This window comes from Pezoporus occidentalis, unplaced genomic scaffold (assembly GCF_034315485.1).
Source record: "Pezoporus occidentalis ecotype Australia unplaced genomic scaffold, CSIRO_AGI_Poc_V1 ctg242, whole genome shotgun sequence".
NCBI lineage: Eukaryota > Metazoa > Chordata > Aves > Psittaciformes > Psittacidae > Pezoporus > Pezoporus occidentalis.
Genome location: NW_026914308.1, coordinates 50,954 through 76,682, shown reverse-complemented (window position 1 = coordinate 76,682; position 25,729 = coordinate 50,954). Strand labels below are relative to the sequence as shown.

Below are 25,729 nucleotides of genomic sequence, written 5' to 3'. Positions count from 1 at the left end.
TTTCTGTGCTTCAGGCAGGACTCAAACAAGGTTAAGGCTTTGAATGAAGTGTAAGTAAAATGCTCAGCTGTACAAGGTAGTGTAGGAAGGAAGGTTAACACTACAAGTTGTTAAGAGGTAACAATTTCAGTTACTGAGGTAAGGGGGGAGGGTGATCTTTTCCCCTACTCTTAAGCCTTTAATCTTAAGGCTTTTACTAGCGTAAAAGTTTATGGTACATAATGTATTTATGATCTTGAAAGACATGGTTTACACAATATTACCACTTTTAATGTACTTTTTCATCAGTTTCTTGCCTCTTCCCCCCCATGTATGTCACTTTAACACCCCTATCTGTACCAGTATAGATAAAGCCAAACAACTTTCTACCTTAGTTACGACTTAAGCATAGATGCTGCTGTTGCTTTAAAACAGTGCCAACATACTCAGCACTCACAAAGAGTGTTAGCAACTATTCCTTTTAAAGGAATAACCTTTAAAAGATACAGGAAAGCAAGTCTTAATTATGTTTTCAATACGTTTGGAGCAGAAAGTACATGCCCTTTCTGTGTATGGATGAATATTAAAAACTCATTTTTGTTTCTAAGGCATAGCCAAGTAAAAAAGCCTAATTTCTTGGAGGCTTCACTTTGAGCAAAGCTGTTCTGTTACTGAGTTCTATTTTTACCTGTTGTTATGCAGTATAGTGTTTTACTTTGTACTAGTCAGTAAACTGTTAAAGTGCATTACACTTACTTCAGACAATTTCTATTTATTTACTTGCATACTTGGTAATTTGCAATAGATCAGCCAACCATTGATATGAATTAGCATGACTCTACTATGTTGCAGCAAATCTTGGTTGCAATATTAATCTCAGATACTACATTCCCTCCCAGGTTGGTGCTTCAAATTCCCTCCCTACCCCCCCAAGTCTCCGTCCGTCATGCTCCGCACTGGCATTGGTAGGTCATTGTCTTAAAGGGAATATATTGGGAAAGCTGTGATACAATTTGTATGATTCAACTAAGATTTTTAGCTCTCTCCAATGAAATGTTTAAGGGAAAGCTACGTAGAGTAAGGCAGTGCCATCTAGTGGGACCGGGCCTGGCACATCCTCCTGGGATAGAAGGTATTCTGTTGCTGTTTATTGCATAAAAGGAAGAAATGTCATCTTAGATGCTCTCCTATTGGGTGAAGGCAGCAGGCAGTTGTAACTGAGCTTCCTGCCTTCCACTGACTGGGTGGATCAGTGTGTTTGGTTAGGTTTCTTTAATGCTTAAAAACACAGGCTGTATTTTGGACCTGCATAAAAGTAACGTGCTAGTTTACAATCGTAATACAACTGCAGCTTTAAAGCCCACTTTATAAACATAATTACAGGTGTTTCCGAGAAATGAATGAGACTGAGCTCATCTAGAATAAATTTTTAGGTTGGAAACTATTAAAAAGCTGGAAAGTGGTGGGATTCTGGAAGAGCTTTTCCAGTAGCAGAGGACAGAAACCTAAAATACTTTAGAAACAGCTGTGCTGTGTCACCTCTTATGGTAGCTGAAGGCACAACCCAAAGACTGAGGTCATTTGCAGTCCCCAGTGTCTCAAAGTGCTGGTGCAATTCTGTGATGAATTATCTTGCTTAGGAGCTGGAAAAGATATTTCTCTAGAAGCTTGGAGTTAATGCATGGAATCAAATTTATGAGCAAGGAATGTTTCTAGGCAACTGTTAGACTCATGTGGTTCATCCAGGTCACTAAATAGCTTCAAAAAGCCAGTGATGCTTTAGATGTCTATTCTTGCCATATGGTAAAGTGCCATTCTTCCTCAAATTTGCAAAGCAAGTCCTTGAATCAACATGTGACTCTCTGACACCTACCAGTATTTCTGCTTATTTAGCTCCTGTTTCTGTTTACTTACTTGGGGAAATCTAAGTGCATTCACTTGAGGTTATTCTGACTAGCCATCCCAGACATCTTCCTTGGGTCAGTAGGTAGTTTGTTTCTCTAGATAACATTGTTTAATTTGGTCTGTTCTTATCTTCTGCTTCCCTTCCCCCTGTTTGGGTGCTGCCTTTACGGTATCAGGTGGGTTAACTCCAAAGGGGTCTTGTCATTTCCCCAGGCTTTTTTGTGGATAAGAATTGGAATAGGTTAATTGTGATGGGTGACTGTGTTTGCACGTGGCTTGTCTCAGGCTTAACCAGGGTGGATCATCACAAAAGCACATCTATCTTTTACAAGTGTGGTCTGTAAAAGATCTCTAAATTAAGTTGTGTTATTATAGCTAAACTGAAAAGGCTGAAGTATTTCTAGAGAGTAACATTCTCTGTCGTGCTGTAGGAACCATGTTGATCTCCATTCAGATGACTGTGCTAGAACTGAAGAAGTGTTGGTCTTGGTGGTAGCTAATCCTCCCTTTCCTCCTTCGAGGTATTGTAAAGGAGGAAATGAAAATAACTTGAAGAGCGTCACTTATGTTGCAGAGCATCTGCCTCTAAAAAGAGAGTCGCTCATAAAAAAGAGCTGCGTTTATCTGTATTATTTTGGGGTTTACCATTTCTCACACTCTAGCAGCCTGGCTCACTTCAGTAACTACCACTTGTGGGGTCTACTTAGCAACACTTTTAGCAGCGAATTTACTGAGTTGAGAAGTCATGTTTGAGAATCATCTTGTCTTCCTTGGAGGAAAGTGGTGCTGCAATGGCCATGGTCCTTAGTAGGTGTCACATGCCATCAGAGCTAGTTAGTGAGAGTTCTGAAACTTAGATTTGAATTTATCAGCTACCCCAGAATGCGCCTGGACTTTATGCCAGATACTTGAAAATTGCTTGGATGCTTCCATGTGCAACATTACTTATTTCAAATGTGCTGTCTGGCTGCTAGAGCCCAGACATAGTTGTCAGGTCTCAGCTCTATTTCTGCCCCTGAACTGAGGCTTGGGGTGAATTGTGTGACCCTCCAGTTCCGTTTGCCACCAATAAAGTAAAGTACTGTTTTTCAAGTTGAGAGAACTCTTGAGATGTGATTCAAGCCAAGTAAATCCTGTTGCAAATCTGCTTACCCATCTGATACAGTGGAGGTTACCTGTGAACATCTGAGAGTAGATTAACTCCTCATGGCAAAAAGCCCTGCGTGACTTGGGGGGTTCATTATTGGCTATACCACTGAGCTTTTCTAAAAGCCCAGTTAAGCAGCAGGCTGTAATTCTCATACTGACATGATGCTTGAAATAAGAGTATGTCAGTTAAACCTGTCTTACACAGTAGCACTGGACCAGAGTGACTGGAAAACCATTTCACTTTGGTGTAAGCCTGTGTGGAGTGAGCACTAACTTTTAGTGGAACTAAGGATTGCCTTTTTCCCTTTGAAATCTCTTGATTTGCTACAGAATTCAGAAGAACTCGGGTTACCTTGGCTGAGGTAATGAAGCATGTCTCTGCCATTTAGTTAGCAAGAGGATTTTGCAATGCATGTTGCTGTAAGTCCATGTTGGAGATTCTGGCTAGGCAGCTTGAATTCCTAGAGCTCCCTTTCAGTCCAGGGAGTTGGAGAGCACAAAATGGAGACTGCCCAACAGAAGAGTTGCTGGCAGGCCTGAAGGATCATTTTGGGAGCTTGGAGAGGCTGAGGGAATGCACAAGTCATGCAAGGCAGTAGATAGGCTTTGAACAGGAGATGGGTAAGAGCAGACTGAGTCAGGCCGGCTTTTCTATGGGAGACCCAATTTGAGCTATTATCAGGCTTGGTTGTTCCTATTGAGACTTCAGTCATTGTGCCTCATTTGTGGCCTTTTCAGGGCTCTTGCAAAGGGAGAAATGACTAACCAGCTCTTGTGAGTGGACAGATTCGAGATACTTGCCTTTGAGTAGGAGTCTTGAAAGCACCTGCTGCTGCTGCATCCACTTCTCGACATGGAGGGTTTGTTGTGCATAGGTAGGTCACGGACTTAAAGCAGCAGTTGATAGGTGAATCACAAGGGAAAAGAGCATGCCTGCTTATCTCGGAAAGAAATTCCTTGCGGAGGAGGAAGTGTGTGCTGTTCTTGTGCTTGTCATTTGGGTAAACACTATAGAAACTATTAGCTGCTTCCAGATGACCCACGTATTCTGCATTTTTGCTGAGCCCCATCACTGATTCTCTTGACAGGGTACAGTGGATGAGTGGGCTGGAAGTGATAGCAGAGAAGTGCAGCATTATCCCCAAGTAGACAGTGCTAGAAAAGCCAGATGCCAGTGCAAATGACTTCTTCTGGAACAAAATTCATAAGCCCTTTCCTGTGTAAACTATTGCATGTTTATTATTCCCAACTGTTCGCTCCCTGGCACTATTCTGATGGTGTCCTGTATTCTTTGCCATTGCTTACTTATCATTTTTTCCCCATATTCAGGTTCATTCCTTTAATTCCTTTTGTGTCATGACCACTTTAAATGGGATGCTAAATTAAGGCCTGCACATTTATCCAATGTCAGTTGCTGAGTTAAATATAAACAGTCAGGAATGATAAAACATCAATTTGAAGGTTTTTTTTTTTTATACACATGCTCACTGGCTGTTAGTTGAGGGGGAGATACTCAGATGGATGTTTTCTCATATCCATTGTCTAAACCTGTTGCTATAAGCAGTTGATAACATGTGGGAAACTAGGAATCTAGCTGGCTGATCAGGAAAACTTGCCTTGCCTTTCCCTTCCATAACTGTATGAGAAAAGAGGTACACCTGAGACTAGACCATGCTTCTTAAAGATCCTGGGTATTGCATCTTTGCTGCATGTTCTGCTGAACAGTTTGTGTTTCTGTAGCCAAATGACCTCAAAACAAGACCTTTTTTTGCCAGCTTTGACATGAGCAAGATGCTTCAGCTCCTTGTGTGTACGAGGGGTCTAATAGTGTGAGAAAAGCATCAATGGAAGGCCCTCGAGAAGGTAATCGAGGGAAAGGAAAGCTCATGCAGTGGAAATGAGTCAAAACATGTCTACAAAGAATTAATTCTGCGTTTATGCACAATATCAATACACATGACTGTGACCTTGCTGGATACTTGTAGACAACTGAAAAGCTGTTCTTTCCTGGTTCTGTAACAGAGCAGTTAGCTCCTTTTCACCCTTTCGACTACTGCATTGAGGTCGATTTTGTGATGTTAGTGTCTAGAGGAAGTTTGAAGTAAAGGGAAAATAGGTTTCTTTGATCTTCCAGGATCTGTGATCAGAACTGAACTGCTCTTTTGTTGATGTGAAAAATGGGATTGATTCCAACTGCTGGAGCTGGAGGTTTCCCACACAGAATAGTCAGTACAGGTAGTTGTGGTACTGGAAGTAAGAAAACAGACTGGATTTTGTATCGGGCATTTTTCCAGCTGCTTGTATTCCAGAACTTTACATTCAGATGCAAAATTAGTGGAATTTTTTGTACTAGAGAGGATAAACTTGGATTTCTAACTATAAACGGCTTCATCAGTTTATTTCTCCAGGTGACCCTAGAATACAGCTCCATTGCTGAGATATTGGCCCTTCATAAGCCACGGATGTATCCTGTCAACCACAGTGTTCCTGAAAAGCTCCAATGTGGCATTTTGGGAGCAGCTGTTCCTGTCATTTGCTATCCATGTGTAACATGGAGGCAGTTGGGTTTAAGCAAATGTGGGAACAACTTTCACTTTAATCTTCATCATGTCAGAACCTCAGCCTGTCCATCTGAGACCAGCAGATGCTCCTGCACCTAATAAAGCTTTCACGCCTGCACAGAAGGTTGATGTCTTGGACATGCTGCTCAGGTCTGAGTTCATGAGACGAGCTGAAGGAATTTAGAGGACAGCATTTGTGCAGTTTATAAACCAGCTTTTTTACATGGGTGAAAAGATTAACTTTCTGTTGCCATTTGCCATATTTGTTACTCTCTTTTTTTATCAGTGAGGCCTTCATGTGGTTGAAGCTAAGCTTAGTGTTGACACTGCTGATAAGTCATGTTGGCCAAGGAACAAGTCCCTGGAATAACCCAGAGTTCACAGAATCCCAGACTGGTTTGGGTTCAAGGGATCTTAAAGCTCCCCCAGCTCCAACGCCTGCCACAGGCAGGGACCCCTTCCACTAGAGCAGCTTGCTTCAAGCCCCTGTGTCCAACCTGCCCTTGAACACTGCCAGGGATGGGGCAGCCACAGCTTCTCTGGGCACCCTGTGCCAGCGCCTCAGCACCCTCACAGGGAAGAGCTTCTGCCTGAGAGCTCATCTCAGTCTCCCCTCTGGCAGGTTCAAGCCATTCCCCTTGGCCTGTCCCTACAGGCCCTTGTCCAAAGCCCCTCTCCAGGTTTCTTGTAGCCCCTTTAGGCACTGGGAGCTGCTCTCAGGTCTCCCCTTAAGGAGCCTTCTCTTCTCCTTGAACAAGCCTGGAGTTGTACCAATCGCGTTGGGTAGTGGGGAGCTTGCTTCTTTGTTGAAGAGATGAGGTAAAATATCTTTCTGGCTTTGAGCTCTTTTGTGCTGAGTTGAAGGGGTAAGAAATCTGCAGTGTTTCTGAGAGTTTGTTGCTTTTAAAATGGAATCCTAAATGTGGAGCTTCTTGAGATATTCAGGTGGTGTTTGTTGGCTTGTTTGGGTTTTGTTTGAGTTTGGTTTGGGTTTTTTTCTGTTGAAGTAACTAAGCATGTCCCTTTAGGAGAAACGAATGTGGCAGTTAACACTCACAGTGTCCTGCAGGAGGTAAACAGGACTGTTACTTCCTGTGGATGCCTGCTTGGAAATTTGGATTAGTAATAGCCAGTTTGTGTCACAAGTGTAATTTGGTGGTGGTGGTTGTGGGATTGGAGAACTGCTCCCCTCACAAGTAATCCCTGGGATTTCTCTGTGGTGTTAAGGCCTCTCCCCGCCCCTGCCGTAAGTTTTCTACTTAAGTATATGATGATAAAGTGGCTTTGCCTTCAGGAAAGGTTGACTGGTGGGAAGTGGTAACCACAAAAGTAAGAATGCAAAAAATAGACTGAGTTTCTTGGGAAAGATGCTCGCAAGTCCTTAATGAAGAGGTAGCTTTATTGTGTCACTATTTCAGGAGTAATTGTGTATCTTGTTTTTCTATCTTTGTCAAATTCATCTGGATTTCTTAAGTTAGATCTGTAGGAGGCCACTTTATGTCAGAGCATTAGGCTAAGACACGGTGACTTTGCATGATTCACTTTTCTTTCCTTTTAAGACCGGTTTTGATGTAGATCTTAAATAATCTTCAGACTACTTGGATATGTAGAAATGCAGATGCGTATCCAGTAGACCCTGTGAATATGGAGGCAGGTGCTTGTAGGTACCTGGATACTACATCGGTAAATCTCTTGCAACCTCTTGAATTTGCACTTTAGCCTCGTAGGAGCAGCTGTGCTGTTGGCAGGTCAGCCACAGGTCCATACCATAGCCTAGTGGTAAGGATTGTCTATGGGTACACTTGTTCACTTTCCTAGTATTAAAGGAAACATCAAAATTGCGCATTGAAAGGAAAATCAGTGGCACTGCCAGCATCTGATAACAGTAAAAGCTGCTTTGCCAGATGGAAGATGCCTCTGAATTCTTAGCCCAGGGTCAAGCAGATGCTTGCCTGAAGTGCTGAGCTTGGAACTACCACTCCTCAGCAAATCACAAGCTTTGTTTCTGCAACCAGTTGTCTTAGACTTCCATGAATACTGCCTTAGCTCTTTTGTGGATGTCATTAAATTGAGCAGTTGGGGTAGAAACTGATACAGAAATATCATTGCAAAGGCTGGATCTGTATACAGAGAAGAGTCTGTCCAACTGGCAGTCCAACCTCTGTCTTGCTCCAGACAACTGCTGTGTCTAGGTATTTACCAGTGTTACTGCTGTATCCATATGATTTAGAGCAGTGTAGTTAGCACAGAGATGCAGTGTTTGGTAGGACATACCTGCCTTGTGTCGAAGTTGTTTCTAACAGTCTTTGCTTGTTTTTCACTAGGGTCCATTAAATAGTGAATCTTCCAACCAGAGCTTGTGCAGCGTGGGTTCTCTGAGTGATAAAGAATTGGAGGTAAGCAGGCACAAACCCTCATGGTAATCGGGCTTAAGGTGGAGATGATTGAACTCAAAAGCTAGAAGGAATTGTGTGATAGTGAGTGACAATATTCCTCCTTTGGGGTGTGGAAGGGACTAGTGGAAGTATTTAGTCTGGATCTTACCCCTCCAGTCTTTGGGCCACACTACGAAATGGTTCTTGAAGCTCACCACGGATTTTACCCAACCCCAATAGCACAGCATTTGTAAAGCTCAGCTTATGAAATTGTTTTCAGCTGTGTTGTGATTTGCTTGCTGGCTTTGGATATGCTTTGGGCCAAATCAAAACCCAGAGAGCATTAATGGAAAAGTTTGCCTTACCTATCAAATATGTGAATTTGCTGAAGTCCGGACTAAGAGGAGAGCGTTTTTATGAATCGCTCTCTGCAAGTGTGGGGAGGTGAAAATTTATGCTTTGTCTCTGTTTAATCTCACTGCTTGAGGATTAACTGCTTTGAAACGCTTGCTAAAGCAGCAAAGTCAATTGTAGAGTTACACTTTTACTTCGCAATTCCACATTAATAAAGCAAAATCTCAACTCCAAATGCATTTAAAGAACTTTCTGCATAGTTATCAGGTAAGTTTGGGATCATATTTCCCTCTATCACATGGCAGTACTGGTATGAGGTGTCTGGTGAAGCTAAGTCTTCTGAGAATGCAGTATGTTAAACTCCTTGCAAGTAAGTATAGTTAATAGTGGAAAACTGAGTATTTGTTCTTCTTTTACTTGGGTTTTTTTCTGCATGTCTGTGGAGTGATTTGAACTGACCGAGCTGACATAATCAAATCTCCCATTCCTTGTTTTTTCAGGCTGTAAGAGATAATTTTGTGTGTAATTTTTTGTTATGTAAGTACTTGAATGGAAAACACAACTTAAAATGAATCTCATTAATATGCTCACAGCTCCATGGAGGCTGTAATGGAGCCTGTGGTGTTAAGAGTCACGCCAACGCTGTTCAGGAGATGCTCTTCACTACGCAGTGAGGAGGCTATGTCACCTCCTTTTACACATACAGGAGCTAGTACAGCAAGTCTCTAGATAGCGGTGGAGTTTTTAGTCCACTCATTCTTGCAGACATGATGGCCACCTTTGAACAGCCCCTTCATCCTCTTACCAAAGCAGTGACATGTCACTGACTGCCCAGCTGCTAACATGGAGCTGTAGATGTCCAGCAGCCAGGTTGAGCTGTGTCAGCTTTATCCTTTTTATCCTACTAAAGGAGGTAGATTGATCTTTCTGCTTCCTGTGTGCAAGTCTTTTGGCAGAGATCTTTAAACAGGGTACTTTAGACTTTGGTTTCCAAAGAGCATGAAAGTTAGGTTTACCACAAACTTTCTGGCCATAGTTTTCCCTCCCCCAGAGCTGTGTTTTGCACATTGTGGTTTTCTTCCTGCCCCCAGGCTATAGTTTAGTGGTAGCTGCAGTGATTGTAAAGCATACAGCTCAGAAATGATTAGGGACCCTTTGGGATAAGAGATGTTTTTATAATGACGTTGGTGATGGAAATGACAAGATAATCTGTCTTTCCAAAAACCTCAGTGGGCTGCTTCTAGTGCAGCGCTTCCTAATGGTTTCAGCAGGTTTGGCCACGTAAGTGACCCTGGTGATGGGGAAAGCACCATGGCAGGGTCTCCTCCACTCTCACATGTGCTATCTATTGTGCATAAATAAATCACTGTCCACTGGTAAGCTGCTCCTTGCATCTCTGGTTGCTCACGGAAATGGCAGATGCAGCTGACCCTTGACTTTCATGGGAGCAGATGAGGAATAAACCAAAGGCCAGGTGAATTGCAGCTTTCTCCTGGTTTGGGGAGATGTGCCTTATTGCGTGTATGGTTGCTGTTGTGCACCAGTGACAGGGTAGTTTTTGTAACTGTCTGCAGAGGGCCTTGGGAAGAAGCATTGGCTGTAATGAATTGCACCAATAGACTGTTGAGTAGCCACTGGACTGCAAATTTGGATGTCTATACTCAAACCTCCTTGTTGTACTCAAACTCTTCTTGTACCAGTACTATGATCACTCTGAAATGGTTTACACAGGCTTTTTGTAAGTCTTCGAACGAAGTGTTTGAAGTAACTAGGCAGTAGAGGCTGGTTTGCTGCAGCTGAAATAGAGAGAAACCTGATTAACCTCACTGCTAACCATGTTCTCTCCCTTCTGCAGCACATATATCAGAGGGTAGCAGCTGTTTGAGAGCGGTTGTTTCTTTAAGTACCAGCAATAGAAATAAAGGCACCAGAGAGATGAAATGGCCACGGGGGAGATGGAGCAGATGATTGTGTTTTGGCATTTTTTTCTGTAAGTCTTGGAATAACTGCAGAAATGTTAATTTTGAAGTATTGTTTAACAGACTCCTGAGAAAAAACAGAATGACCAGCGGAATAGGAAAAGGAAAGCAGAAGCCTATGAGACCAGTCAAGGTAATTCACCCTCCTGACCCTGCCGTAGGAGTTCGCAATGGTTGGTAATCTGTGCACAGTCAGTGTCCAAGGAAACGAATGGCTCTTCTCAAGGGTGTGTCAGGCAGCTTGTTATAAACTACGCTATGATGGTGTAGTTTTCTTCTGGGAGCCTTGTTATCCTCCTTGGCAGGAAATATGCAGCTTATTTGCACAAACTCTTGCATTTTCATGGACAGACTGCCCAAAGGCTTGATATGGCTTCTCTGAAGTGTTGGTTTGGTCCCACGTCACTGCATATACAACAGCCAGACTTAAATACAGGCTTTCTGCCTTGCTTTCTGAGATGTATGTCTGCCTTGGTAGAGTTAAGTCCTCGCCACAACAAATAGAGAACAAACTGTGCTCAAGTTATAAAGCAGACAGTGCTGCCTTGGAGTACTAGGAAAAACCCAATGTGTCCAAGTTCAGGTTTTCTAGCAAATAGGCAGATTTCTATTTCTTTTACTCTTCATCAAGAAAGTAACAAGGATTGGGTTGACAAAACTGCTTTGATAATATTATAATAAGGGAAAATATCTAAGTTTTAATGAGTTGGTATTAAACCACCACTAATGAACTCTCTAGCTCTTATAGGAGTCTTTGTGAGAGAAATAATATGCAGTAATGTGCCTGATGGCACATGGAAGTGGTGGAAAGTGTCCTTTGCCCTGTCCTTATCTAGAATGAAAGTCTGGAGAACCTACACAACTTTCAATGCCCCTTTAGTGTTTCCTAAGTGCTTTAGCAAAGTGCAAATGCTGTTTGATTGGATTTGACATGGTTGGAATTAGGAGTTAATTGAATTGTCAACTGTAGACCCTCCCAACAACAGAACAAGAGCTGTAACCTTTTGCAGTCTTTTGTTGTGCAGAAGCTTTTGTTGTGGAAGGTGTTGCCCCTTTCTACAGGGAAAGGAGTGTCAAAACATAGGAGTAGTTTTAACATGGCATCTTACTATTACAACTCTTATTTTCATCCTTTGTTTTTCCTTTTAGGAAAAGGCACCCCTAGGGGACATAAAATTAGTGATTATTTTGAGGTAAGCATCTTTACATTATCAGATATCTGGTGACTTCTGTTACTGATCTGTCACTGGAGTTATTGATTGATGATGTTGACCTGATGTGCTCAAGTGTGATTAGATCCGAGGACATGAGATTTCTGGGAGCTGATTTTTCAAACAGTTGATAAAGCAATTTTTGAACAGAGGAGCCACAAAAATACAGGTTTGAGATTGATTTCCACTGAACTTGGATCTGGGAGAGGATATCTCTGAGTATCCAAACCTATTCTGATAAGTGTCCAGTACTGCAAAAGAACCTGCCTGCAAAATCCTGATTCAAGTAGGAAGTTGTTGACAGGGTTCCCTCTCCAGAAAGGCTGGCCATGGGATGCTGGTACCACCTGGGAGGTGGAGACCCTCCCAGACCAGTGATGAACATCCTGAAAATCACTGTTCTTCTTTGATTGTGCAATTTCTGAAGCTTTTCTGGGTCTGCACAACCTAAAACTCATAAGTTTGTTCTTTATTTTACTGACGCTTCAGAAATCAAGTACTTATTGGTGTTTACTGCTTTCCTGGCTATAGTTTGGTGTAAGTTTGGTGCACAGTGTGGTGCAGGAACATAAGGATTTCTGTGCTAACTAGACCAGCTGCCCACCTGCTTACTTGTCCTGCCTTTAGTGGTGACTGGCACTGCTGCTTCAGTGGGGTGTACAGTTCTTACCACTCCTGTGGTGCACAGTTAGAAACAGGGAATGGGATTCATAATTGTATACAGTAAATAATAGATCTATAGCCAAGTGTGCAGGTTTATATCTTTTTGTGTTAAAAATGTACTCACTGCACATATGGATGTTTGTCTGAAGTACTTTTGCTATTAGTTTTGAAAACAGTGCATGAAATGTGAAGGTTTTCCTATTAGCTTCTATGCAGTTTTAATGAGTCCCTAGAGCCTATAAGGCTTCATTTTTAAGATCGATTCATCTGTCTCTGTTAAATTTGCTTCAATATAGTATCTCTGTGTAATTACTGATGATCAAACCTGTTCCTTTGGCCAGTTTGCTGGGGGAAGTGGCCCTGGAACCAGCCCTGGTAGAAGCGTGCCTCCTGTCGCCAGGTCATCACCGCAGCATTCCTTATCCAACCCCTTGCCGGTAAGCGTCTCCCTGGGGACAGAGCTGGTGCCTTGGCACTGACTGGGTTGGTGGCTGTGCTTCAGACGGGTAATAAAGGTTCTGAACAGAAAAGAAGTGTCTCTGAAACTGGATTCTGGCAGCAAAGCCAGATGTCTGAGACGCTGTAACAGTGGCTAGTCCAGTTGTAACTGATATGAATAACTCAGCTTAGAGCGTGCAAGATGAATGTTTTTAGCATGCAGATAGATCACTGTCATTACTGAAAGGTGGAACACACATATTAGTTATCTTGTTTTCCATTGTAGCTCATGAGCTTCTTCATAGAGTAGAGAGGATATTGTATGTTTGTAAGGCACTAGTACAATCATACTCTGATCTAGATTGGACCTTTTGGGTATACGGAAAATTGTGCCTACCATAATTTCGTTATCAAGGTCTTTTACTTCTGTTTATGCACATGCGGCTCATAAGGAGCATTAGCAAAAGCTTGTAAAGAAATGTGTGTACATGCACATCTGTTGCTGTGTTTTGTTACATAATCCCCTTTTGCTGTCACAGCATTTCTGCAAGGTCTGAATGTGAAGGGAGAACCAGGAGTTTTAAGGCACTTTAGCACAGAGTAGCTAAAGACATTGCTTTCGGCTAGCAAAGCAATATTCAGAAGCTCTGGTGTCTGAGCTCTAGTTTTGACCATTGCCTGGGCCCCTCTTTAATTCTCAGGATCTGAGTGTCCCAAACCCACAGAGCAGTGTGGGAAAGGTTGGTATTCCAAAACCCAAATGCAGTCTTTCCTGATGACACTGTTCTGCAGAGACCTTTGCACAGCTCATGAATTTGTGCTGAACTAAACCCCAACACTGGATGCTCTGCTCAGAATTCAGTGTGTTGCTAGATTTTTGGAAGCTTTGTAGTGCTGCTTTAAGGGAGAGCTTCATGTATGCTTCTAGGTACTTATTATGTGTTTAAAAATGGAAATAGACCTCATTAATTGAATGGCCTTTCCTCCTATCTTGTATTAATTCACTAATACATCTCTCAAAAGAGAAGTTAATGAAAGAAATACCATCTCTGGATGTTGCAGATGTGTGAGGTGTTAGGGACAGTGCTCTATTCCAGCAGATAAGATACCCTCCAGGTGTTCATCATGGGACAGGTAGATTCTTCCTCTGGTGCCCTACACTGTGTATGTATTGAGTAGGTAAAAGGTTGAGCAGAGTATTTCTCATGTGGTGAATACTGATGTTGCAGTTAGTTTCAGCTAGGGCAGGTCATGTCTCTCCTTATACAGATGCTCTTTGTGTCTCTTATCTTATGTTCTTTACTCTCGCAGCTGACCCTGTAATATTTGCTTATTCATAAGGAACTATTATGTGCATTTTCAAGATCCTCGTCTTACAAACTGAATAGAAACGGTTAAGCCCCTCAAAAGAGGAGGATGAGAGAAAGTTGGAGAAGATTGAGTATCTTACCCATTACAGGTGGCAGTATGGTTTAGGAAGAGAGCAGAGTGTTAAAATGTCTTTCCCAAACCTCCTCCAAACCTGTGAGTTAATCTGTGCGGGACTGGAAATTGCCCGCAATCAGAACTTGCAGAGGAATTGTAATGGCTTCAGGATGTTACTTCTTGTCTTCAAATCTCTTGACTGCTTTGAATTGCCTTGCTTCTCCTTTGATCAGAAGAATGATCTGCAGGTCTTCAGACTCTTGCAAGGTCGCTCTCATATACAAACATTCTTTTGGGGGCAGAAAGCACACTCTTGACATTTGAAATGCTAGGCAGAAAATATGCTTCAGGTTACACTTTAGGTTGTTAAGGAAAAACTGAAGCCTGACCTGACTGTTTGCTTTCGATGTGGCCTATGCCTGGCCCAGAGTTATAGCTTGGAAGGACTTTGATAGTACTGAGTTTTAGCAGTGATGGGCTGGCTTTTAAAGCAAGGGCAATGAGGTCTGAGTGCTGTAATCAGTGTAGCTCAGATGATTCTTCTTCTTACTGAACCTGGTTCCTGTATCAGTTGAAAAATGAGTCTGCTGCAGGAGAAAGGAGCTGGCCTTTAAGAGATACAGTGCATCCTTAAAAGATTTTTTAGTGCTTTGGTTATCTTACAGGAGATTGGTCCCAGCTATAATGACAGAAATGAGCTTGCTGTGACACCTGGGCCTTGAACATGGTTACGTTGCTGACTTAGCAGTTCTGACTCAGTTTACTTCACTGGAACGAACCTATGGTGACATTGGCCGCTCTAAAATGAGTCCTTAAAAAGCATCCCCTAGTGTAATTTTGAATGCATTGACCAAAATCCCAATGCAGTAAGGTTGTTTGATCTACAACCTAGTTTGCTCCATTGGCTCTGAAACCCATGTATCTGCAAAGGAAGAAGGGGTGTTAACTGACAAGGAATTCTGTCCTTTGTGTTCATTTGTTCCTTTTGTTTTTTTCTTGTTATTCTTCATCATCTTTTTGATGTCTGCCATTGGAACAATCACTCCAAGGAGTTGTGTTTTGAGTTATCAGATCCTCACCATGCTGCCTGCCCATTCCTGAGCTGCTGCTTCGCTGACAACAGTTTTGGCAGAGTCAGAGAATTGGTTTTGGTTTGTTTCTTTTTTAAAGAGGAAAGGGGGCCAAAAAAAGAGTTCATTGTATTTTTCTTGCCTGTGTTACAGCGGCGAGTGGAGCAGCCGCTCTATGGGGTAGACGGCAGCACAGCAAAGGAACCGCAGGAGGAACACTCTGCTCTGCCAACGCTGATGTCGGTGATGCTGGCGAAGCAGCGGCTAGAGAATGAGCAGCTGGCACAGAGGGGAGGTGGCCTCTGTTTTACTTTTGTCTCGGTGAGCAGCTCTGAAAAGATTGGAATCCTGAGGGATGTTTCTAGTTAAGGGATGGGGAACTTGCAGCTTTTTCTGCTCAAAGGCAGTAGTTCAAGTGCAGCCTGGTATGTTGATGGCCACCATCATCTGGTAAGTTCCTCTTCTTTGAGAAGAGTTCTAGGTCCCAGGCTTTGCTTGGTTAATAAATGAGTTTTAACTTAACTCAAGCTCTTATGTAGATCAAAATAATAGCATCTGAGAGGCTAATCTGATAGATGCAACAAAGCGAAAGAATGAAGTATTGTCTTGCTGTGAGAAGTGTTTGTTTTGGCCTTGCTTAATCTCAGCTGACATGAATTACATTAGGCTTTTAAAAGCTTTGTCTTTTAGCAGGTTGGGCCAGGCTTCCTGAGAAACTGACTCTTGTTTTACTGAACTAAATCTCTTGAGCATTCTTAAATCTTAGCATGAAAGTATGGTACCCAGGCCAGGCTGCACCTCCCGTGTAAAGAGAAGTGTATCTGCATGGGCACTAGTGGTCATGCTGAGGAGCATATAACAATACACTAACTTTCTTTTACAGGCCCAGCAAGGCAGCCCATCTTCTACCGGATCAGGGAACACTGAGCATTCCTGCACTTCCCAAAAACAGATTTCCATCCAGCACAAACAGTCACAGGTATAGCTCACTAGATGATACAGCTCTTGGATATGAGATTGGAGCTTCACGCATTTGTGTTCCACACCAAAGGGTACTACTTGTAGTAAATATAATGTTTCCAGTGAAAACAGTAGTCCCAACTGGAGTTGTAACTACTGATTGAAGTAAATCACTCTGAACTTTGTTCCTGATTCTGTAGAGGATGTTTTCAGTTGTTGCTACTGGAATTGGCCCAATCTGTTACTAAGGTTTCTCTGTATCAATATGGTGGGCAATTCTTCAGCCATGTGTGAATGTGCTCAGGAGAGGAACACCTTAGCCCTAGGTGTTTCAGTTGTGGTGTATCCTGAATGTTCTTCCTCTCTCTGCAAGTGAAGATGTAAAGGAAACCTGAGTGATAGTCGTGAATGCACCTGTTCAAGCACTGGGTGCATCCATGCTGCTTATAGTACAAAATCCACACTCTAGCTGGAAGTTCTTTGACCTCTGTAAAGTACACCCATGGAATAGTTTCTCTTGTCAAGCTGGAGCGTGATGTGTTCCTGTCTGTGCTTCTTAGCAACTTCACTGACCTGGAGTCAAGATGAGCAGTAGCTCTTTTGACTGTACTGCTGTCTTTTTGGTGCCTTTTTGATTCTTCTTGTGATTTGATGTCAAGATTTGCTTTTAGCTCTGTCATCTTCTGTTGCTTCTAAGGATGTTCAGCTTTATCTGCAATGCACCTTGCTTATTTCTTCTCCAAGTCTGCTTTTAATCTTCTGTAGATTTTCATCTGATTTCTCTGTGACTGACCCTTCCCTTGAGTGAGTTTAAACCATCAGTTCTGTGTCAATCATTTGCTCACACCAGCCTGTGTCAGAGATGATTTTATTGCTGGGGGAAGTTCATTCTCCATTTCCCCAGCAGGTGGTACAAGCTCTTTGTGCATGAAGGACAGCAATTCTGCTTCTGGGGATACCTCCTAGCTTAAGTCTCTGAGCTCTGCTGTAGTCATGAGGGTCGCATTTGTCATCTCTGTTGTTGTCTGTGAAGATTCCTGTTTCTTGCTGCTGCATGGAGAATTCTTGTGTGAGAATGACACCATAACTCAAGAAACTGCCAAAGGTGCCTTTCAATCTTTGCTGTCCCAATACTCATGCTTAACATAGTGGTCCCACCTGAAGTGAGCAAGATGATTTTATTCTCTCATGTACTAAAGATGCTCACAAGGTCCGTGTTCTTTGAAAAGGGTGAGGTATTATCTGAGCATGCTTTCTGCCAATGCTCGGCTTCATCATATTCTGCAGAAGTTTAGATGTCGCATACATGTAAGGCAAAGAATACAGGAAGATGCTTGGATGCATGGTGAGGACATGCATATATTGTTTTTCCTTTCCAAATCTGTGTGGAATTGATAGGATTAAGAAAAGTAATCTTCAGTGATTCCCAGTTAGACTCATTTCTGGCAATGAGAGGAACAAGTCAGCATGAGCATGGTTTCAGTCAGTACTGTGGCCCTCCAGCGCTGTGGGGCAAGGGGAGCTGTGATGAAGTCATGCCTTAGAGTGAACATCCTGAAACATGGCTTCATCTGACACAGCACAAGCACATCTGGGCATTTGGCAAATGACATAAATCACTAGAGAAACTCTCTGCTGCTTGGTTGAGGATGTGTAGAATAGGTTCTCAACAGCCAGCCTTCTCATTGCCTTTTGTCACACATGCTTTCTGCAGGCTGTCAGGAATCAAAAACCAAGTTAAGGCTCAAGTGAGGTAACCTGCCCAGGCCTTCTCTTTGTCTTTTGGGATTTAGGCTCACCTTGCTTGATGTGCAATGCTGGCAGGTTTTGCTCTTTCCCATATTGGGCATATGTAGAGAAACAATGGTCAGCCAAGTTTGTCTTTCTTCATGGGGTTAGCTTCCAGGCAAGCCTAACATCTGGGGAGCAGTTCCATAGCAGCTCCATAGGTAAGCCTGTGCTAACCCTTCTCAGAACCAGGGTAGCTGCTTGCTAGTCATAAATGTGACATCTGTGCAGTCATGGAGAGATCCTGTGTGTTGACTTGGCTGGTTTAGCTGCTGTGTTCATGTGCATGCTGACTTCTTACACTTTGCTTCCCCACCCATTAATGCGAGTGCTGAGTTTGAAGTACTCCTTCTGCTAGAGAATACAGTACATGTCTTTTGTCTTCTGTTCCTGGGTATAACTCTCACTTCATTGGCAAAGGTATTTGAGATGTACTGCAGTCCATAAAGCTTTCCAAATACGTTTCACTCAAGAATTATGATGCTCCTGTCCCTTGTGGGCACTAATACATCAGTTTGTCAGAAACAAAGGCTTAATATTCTTGCTGTCAATCTGTTACAGTATTTCAATATGAAGACCTGTGTTTTGTGTCAAGATCTCCTTAGAACCCCCAGGTCTTGTCTTCTGTCTAGCAAGTGGTTGTCTCTGCCCCTGAAAGATCTCATATATTTAATATTCCAGCTGAGGGTTGGGATTTGGTGGTTGGTGGGGTTTTTGAAGCCTTTTTCCTGTACAAGCACTGCAGGAAAGGACAGTGACTGTCAGAGACCACCAAGGGGTGGGCAGAGCTCAATTATGAAGACAAAATTTGCAGGACATGGTGTGTTGTGGCCCTTTACCTGTTACCAGTTTGTGTTCTGGTATTACCATGCAATAAGAAAATGAAGAATGGAGAAAGTTCTTCCCTGACTACTAGGATGCAGGGGATCAGTTCCTTCTTCTTAGACCTAACTGTTGAGATCAGATGGGGTTACAATGCAATGTTACATGCTGACTATCTGATATACTTGTTTTCCTTTAATGTGGTCTGTCGTGATTTTTTTCCCTACAGTCTGACCTCACAATGGAAAAAATATCTGCACTAGAAAACAGTAAGAACTCTGACTTGGAGAAGAAGGAGGGGAGGATAGATGACTTATTAAGAGTAAGTATTTCAAGTGGGACAGCTCCTCGAAAAGCTGATATTTAAAGATACCTAGAATGCACGTGCAAGCTCGGCTGCAGAGCAGGACTTTGTATAGGATTTGTGGAACCAGCTCTCACAAGGTAAAACAAAGAGAGTCAGCTCCACAATCAGCGAGAGAATTGTGTGGCTTGTGGCAACTCTGGACCTGTTTGAATCCACAGGGACTGTGGCTGTGCAGTGAAGTTGTAGCTGAAGTGTTAGTGCCTCAGCAGTGTTACACACTTGTGTTTTGCAGACTAACCTAAAATGTTTCTCTGCAGAATTATTCCCCTCTTCTAAGTACTTAGGAGCTGACTCTGCTTTTTGTTGAGCAGCATGTTCAGTAGCCTCTCAATAGACTGAGAAGTTGTATTCTGAAATGCCCATTCATGGGAGTCAGTGACACGTATACAGATAAGGAGAACATCTCTTGGTCAAACAGGAAGAATAAAGCTCCTCTTAACCCATTAGTATTCTTCAATAAAACATAAAACCCTTTAAATCAAGGATCTTGTCTTAACGGAGGAGTTCTAATTGATTTAGCTTTCATCAGCTGGAGAGGCATCTCTTGTGTAGTGTTGCAGAGGATTGGAAAACGCATTAAATGGAGAAGAGGGGGAAGGAAGGAGCTCTTGTGTTAGTCTGTATCTGGTCTCAGCACCTGAAAGAGCTGAGACAAACCTGTACAGACACCCTTTGCTGTTTAATCAGCAACCAGATTGACTATTGGTTGGAAGGGGGATGGTTAAATTTGTCTTCTTAGTGAAAACAGTTGCACATAAAATCCTGCTGTACACTGTGGTGGTGTTAAAAACAGCAGCTGTTGCTGGGAGCAATCTGTATACTGGGGTTGAGGGATAGTAACTCAAACATGAATTTAATTGAAAGTACAAAGGGAGTTACCCCATCCTTTTCCTCTGCCAGTATTGTGGCAAAAGAACGAGGATAGATCAGGGGTGACTCAGCTGTTTTGAGACTTGGGAGCTGTGGCAAGGTCTTAAACGTTTAAAAAACATAAAAATGAAACACCTTTTGCTTGTGTTTAGTCTCTCTGTACTTTTGTTCCTTCTGTGTAAACCAGGATGATGGCACTTCCCTGTTCTAGAGGGCTCTTAAGATTTGGATGGGTTAAAGACTGAAGAGCTTGGCTTGGATGTTTTGCTAAGGAACCTAGTTGTTTTTTACCCTGCTGGTTTGCTTACTTTAATCTAATCCCTAGAGCTAACTGGAGAAACCTCTTCCTAAGCAATGCTTAGTTTGGCTCTTTGAGTGGTTTAAAGTCAAAGGCTTTTCTTCTCTGTTCACTTTTAGGCCAACTGTGATTTGAGACGACAGATAGATGAACAGCAGAAGATGCTGGAGAAGTATAAGGAGCGGTTGAATAGATGTGTAACGATGAGCAAGAAGCTGCTTATAGAAAAGGTGAGTAGGGGACTTGCCACATCTCTGCAGTCACAGTTGGCGCCCTTGAAAACTTCTCTCTTCTTTTTAGCAGTGAAAACCTGCTCCTGTTGTTTTGGTGTTTTGAATTACTTCTTTGCAAATAGGGATGTCATTAAGACTGAAGTGGTTCAGAATGCTTTGGTTTGGTTACTTTTCACAATCTCTGGGAGTGATCTCCCTAGCTGAAGTGAAATAGTCTGAGCTGTGGATGCAGCAGCATTACTTGATTTGGAAACTCATACACCTGAAAAGCAAAGTTGTCCAGCTCTGGCAGTGCAAAAGCAGTATCCCATTGTGCAGTGAAATTGCCAGATATGCTCTGTGACGTGGTCAAGTGATTTAGACCTTTCCTTCTTCCAAACAGCAGAGTTGGAGATCATTGCTTTGTGTAACGTGCGAAACAACACATTAAAGACACTGGGGAAAGTGCCAGGCTGCTCTTTACCAGTGTCCAGCCTGCTTTGGTGTTGAGAGATTTCCAGATTTCCTGATGGTTAAACAATGTGGGGTTTGATTGCTCTTTCACCTGCAGGCCAATTACATCAATTGTTTGTGGGCACTGGATGGGCAAACCTACCAGGGTGCTGGCCAGTACATACAGTCTGTTTGAGCTGATTTTGTCACAGAGCTGATTGTTCTTGGCTGACTCCCCTTTCTGGGAGGATTTGTAACTGTGGGCTAGGTGTTAGGAACATCTGGCTTTCACATAGGTGGTCTAGAGCTTTGTGAGGAGTGAGGAGCTTTGCTGCTTCATCTTTAATTCTGAGTGAAACTTTGCTCCTCTCATCTTGGGCCTTGGAAATTTCCTTTTACTTAACCAGAAACACTCTGAGACAGACACCATCACCAGTTCTGATGCATTGGTGACCTAACTGAGGTGGTGTCACGTTTGGGTGTGGTGTCAGTCTGGGATTGAGCTGGCTGATCGCTGTATCTTCCTCTTAATGGTGCTTCAAGGTGCATTTTTGTCCCCCATCTCTCGTTTGAGTAAGGGGCTGATCAGAACCACACTTGGAGTCTGACTAAACTACTGGTACAAAGGGATAGTTTTAATCCTATTGCTAGACTGATTTCACGTTATCATAGAATGGGTGAGCTGCTCAAGTAGTTATGGGGAAATAAAAATGAGGCTGAAATGTCAGAAAGGAGGCAAACAAATGCTTGTCAAACCAGTGTGAAGCAAGCAGTGATTTTCAGCTGGGTTTCAGGTAAGCAGTACTGAAACAATAGAAAGTGGGAAGAATTGGCAGTGATTTAAAGCACACCACAGCTCTTAGTTGCTGATTTATGGCTTCTGTTTTTACATGTGTTTTGTTCTGTTTTCAGTCAAAACAGGAGAAGATGGCCTGCAGAGATAAGAGCATGCAGGATCGATTGAGGCTAGGTCACTTCACCACGGTGCGGCACGGGGCGTCTTTCACCGAGCAGTGGACAGATGGCTATGCCTTCCAGAACCTCATCAAGTGAGGACAGCAGACTTGTCTTTGACTTTAGAGGCATAGACAGAAAAGCTAAGCAGTTGTGTGTGATGTCTTGCATGTCAAAATGTGAGAATGGTGTGACTGATGCATGAAAGGATCAGATAGGAACACAGCTACTGACAATGGGGAGTGTTTTGGCATTGAAGTGAGAAATGTGTTTCCACTTAAACCTTCAGAGGCTTGGCCTGGAATCAGATGGTTTGAGCTGGCCTTTGGGTTGGAAAGGAATAGGCTGCCCCGTTGGGTATTTTCAGTGCACTTACCTGGCTGTGCAGTGCTTAGGGCACAGGAGTGGACTAAATACTCACATATATTGTGAGTCAATCAATTTGATTTGCATACTTGCATATATTAGTCAATGAAAGCTAATTAGCTTTTCTCTTTTTTTAAGTAGAAAGTAGAGAAGCTTAAAAGAGAAAATCCAAGCTACTAAACTTCTTTTGCCTCCTGGTAACAGTGATCAAAGGGGCTGCAGAAACCTGGAAATGAAGATCAGAGACCCTTTTATGCAGGATGTTAATGGAAATACCCACTCAATTCCCACCTGGCCTAGACCTTTAAGTAGGACTTGGCAAATTAGTTGCATTAGAGAGAGCTATGTGTGATCCTTTAAAATCATATCACTTTTCCAGAGTCTGATAGGGAGGTGCAGCTCTTGTTAGGTGCAGATTAAGGACTTCATAATTCTTCCTTAGGTTGTGCTGTAAGACACGGAAGAAATACTTCTGGCATATTTACCTGCAGTCTCAGTCTCTTTAAAAAGTGCATTAAGTATGTAAATGCTCAAGTCATTTAGACTTGAAATGTCAAGAGTGCTTTTATCCCTGTAAAAGATAGGTCCTTTTTAAAGATAGTCCTTTTATCTTGGAGGAGAGACTGTTTTCTCAATGAATTGGGAATGCTGTTTATGTTTTAGAGAACTAAGGGTAGTTTAAGTGCACCCCTGAAGCAGAAGGATACTTTCTCAGACAGTGCCAGACTTCAGGAATACTTTAACAGGAAAGTCTGAGATTTAGAACAGAGCCTTCTAGGAAAAAGTGTGTGGAAAGTTAGTGCCTAACCATGGATCCCTGGCTTTTCCGTGAGGTTAGCAACTCTTGGATTTGGATATCCTCGGCATGAATAAAACCTTTCACTTACTGAAAGGTTTCTGTGGGCCAGAAAAAGAATCCCCTTTTATGTAAAAATGCCTTTAAAAATATGAGTCATGATGCTTGGCACATCCCCCTTCTCAGTACAAAAATATTTTGTTACTAATCTTACAAGTACAACTGATTGGGAAGTCATTGCTCCAATCTGTTCAGAACAGATGCTGAAGAACAACCAAGTACAGACCATTAGTTCTCTGCTTCATGGGTTTTTTCCTACTCTCTTCTTTCCAGACAACAGGAAAGGATAAATTCCCAGCGGGAAGAAATAGAAAGACAACGAAAAATGCTAGCAAAACGGAAGCCACCTGCAATGGGACAGACCCCTCCAGCCAGCAACGAGCAGAAGCAGCGCAAGAACAAGACCAATGGAGCAGAAAATGAAACGTAGGTTGCGTTGCCTTCTCTGTGCCTTGCAGAGCTGCATGCTTTGAGCAGAGCACAAACTCTCTCCTGGGAAATGGAATCTTGCCCTTGCCTCTAGGCTTCGCTCCATGCACAAATGAATACTGTGGAATTAGCCTGGCATTCAGCAACATCTGGCTGCAGTTCTAAATAGTTTTCGTTGGAGTAAAACAAGGAGCATTGCTGAGGCCAGACTTTTGAATGCAGTGCTTTTTCAGTGTTCCTGTTGCATCAAGTTGGGAAAGTGTTGCAACTCCAGAATGGATTTCAGTGTCACTGTGTGATATGTGGTGCTTTTTTAAGGACAAAAAATGAGGACCTATTTAGAAGCCTTTTTTTTCTGTGTTGTTTCTGGGGAGGCTTTTCAAACAAGTAATTGGGTATACTGAAGAGAATTATGCTCTCTCTAAAGACAGCGTCTTAAGCATTGTACTGTATCTCCAAAGCTGTCCTTTCCATTTCCCTGACTCAGGTATCTGCAAAGATAATTGAAGTGCTACTTCTTACAGAAGATTTCTCCCCCCAACACCTCTTTTGAAGTGACTGATGCTCCAAGAGTCACAATGTTCTTGTGAGACAAAGCTTTTCTCTCCAAGAAATTGATACCATTAGTTTTTGGAAGTTTTTGTGGGGTGGGAATCCATTGAATCAGAGGTTTCCCACTATTTTCTACCTGTTTCCTTTGCAATCTTCATTTTGTTGCTGTTGGCTGATACCATAACTCAGAGTGACACTTTTCTTCTTGCACTATGGCATCTCCTGGCCATGACTTGACCTCAGAGTTTCTGGAGTCCTTTGAATTCTTGGTCTTGGTTGAAGCAAAAAGCTCCCACTGCCTCTTGCAGTCACAGCAGAGATGATGCATAACTGGGTGAATCCTCACATTCAGGGTGCTCTCAGTACCCAGATCAGGTGCTGGTTCCTGGAGAGCAGGTGTGTTGTACTGGAGGGTGCTGTGTGCTTTCCGCAAGTGAGTGGCTTGAGTAGAGACACTGAGCCCTCATTCTGGCTAAGAGAGCTTTAAAAGAACTAAATCAAGTTCTAAAGCCATCCTTTTCCATTGCAATTTGAGTTTGGAGAAGTAAATTGGATGCTAGTGCCTGGATATTTTGAAGTGGTGCTGTTCCTTGGGGTAATCTTTCACTTATAAAGGGCAGGATGAGGATTTCCCTGTTTCTGTTTGGGCGGCTGTAGTGTGGCATATTCTGAAGACATGGCAGCACAGATCCTGATGTCTGGAAATCTTGACAATGTGGTACCAGGTGAGCTACTGCCTGTGTTGTGAGCCTGCCTTGACACAATCTAGCTTTACCTGGGTTTGACAGAAGCCTTTTTGTGCTCCTTCACTGATATAATTCAGGGTTTTATCGTTGTGGTTTTGAAGAGCTTCTAGTGGTGGTGTTGAGAAAAACTGCTTGCCAGCATATGGATATGGTTCATGTGGAATGGTTTAGCTTATGGAAACATGGGTTTGCAGTTCAGCTGAAGCAACTGGACTGACTGACTACTTGCTTAAGCATAGTTGGTGTGTAAATGCATTTGTTGGCCTGCTATGTGTCAGGTACAAAATGTTCTAGCTTTTGGAGGGAGTTTTTTAGGCAAGTTGAATCTAAATGTTTCTGAAAGTTGAATGAGAAGCAGCCAGCCAGATTCCTTCCTCTGATTTTTGGTTCTTCTTTGCTTCATGGTTGTTGCTGTGGCTGAAAAAGGAGAGGAAGTTCCCATGATGCAAATTCAAACATGTGCTCTCCTGAAACTGGTTTCTAGCCTCTGAATGGGAAAAAGATTTGCATTCAGGAGCAATAATCTGGGGCTGGGGCTTTTTGAGGTCTGCTAGGGCAGGTTGGGCACCCTTCGAATCCTCAGCCGCACTAGAACTGGTGTGTTTGTCTTAGAGCCTCCTTGATTCCTGCAGTGCTTGCTGCTAACAGGCAGCTATTTTGGGCACTGTTAGCCTGGTGGTACTCATTACATCTCTTGCTCAACCAGTAGACTGTTGGTGTTCAGCCCTTTATTTCATTGTGCACAAGAATATGTGGGAAGCTTGTTGCTGATTGATTCAACTGTTTTTTTATTCCTTTATACAGCAACACCAACCAAAGACCTAAGGTTTTGGGATGGTTTTTTAGGCTAGCTGGAGCTGATTAAAGTTCAGGCTGTCAGGGGTGGATGGGGGGGATTGGGGGGGGGGCTGGGGGGCTGTGAATTAGGATGCTTTCATATGAAGTAA

The 25,729-nt window shown here is 42.8% G+C and overlaps 1 protein-coding gene across 13 annotated transcripts in view; it reads left to right on the top strand.

The window, feature by feature from the left end:
• The window catches only part of TLK2 (tousled like kinase 2), a 42,949-nt gene that overhangs the window by 3,620 nt on the left and 13,600 nt on the right, over positions 1–25,729 (top strand). For 3 of the 13 annotated variants that reach the window (XM_062622489.1, XM_062622488.1, XM_062622492.1), the window contains exons 3-13: positions 879–944; positions 7,919–7,990; positions 10,366–10,435; positions 11,452–11,495; positions 12,518–12,613; positions 15,263–15,430; positions 15,993–16,088; positions 18,909–19,001; positions 20,334–20,444; positions 21,792–21,928; positions 23,329–23,481. In XM_062622489.1, the coding sequence (XP_062478473.1) occupies positions 879–944; positions 7,919–7,990; positions 10,366–10,435; positions 11,452–11,495; positions 12,518–12,613; positions 15,263–15,430; positions 15,993–16,088; positions 18,909–19,001; positions 20,334–20,444; positions 21,792–21,928; positions 23,329–23,481 (1,106 nt within the window). The remainder of the gene's footprint in view (positions 1–878; positions 945–7,918; positions 7,991–10,365; positions 10,436–11,451; positions 11,496–12,517; positions 12,614–15,262; positions 15,431–15,992; positions 16,089–18,908; positions 19,002–20,333; positions 20,445–21,791; positions 21,929–23,328; positions 23,482–25,729) is intronic. The other 10 variants (XM_062622491.1, XM_062622490.1, XM_062622493.1 and 7 more) reach the window with 8 other exon arrangements.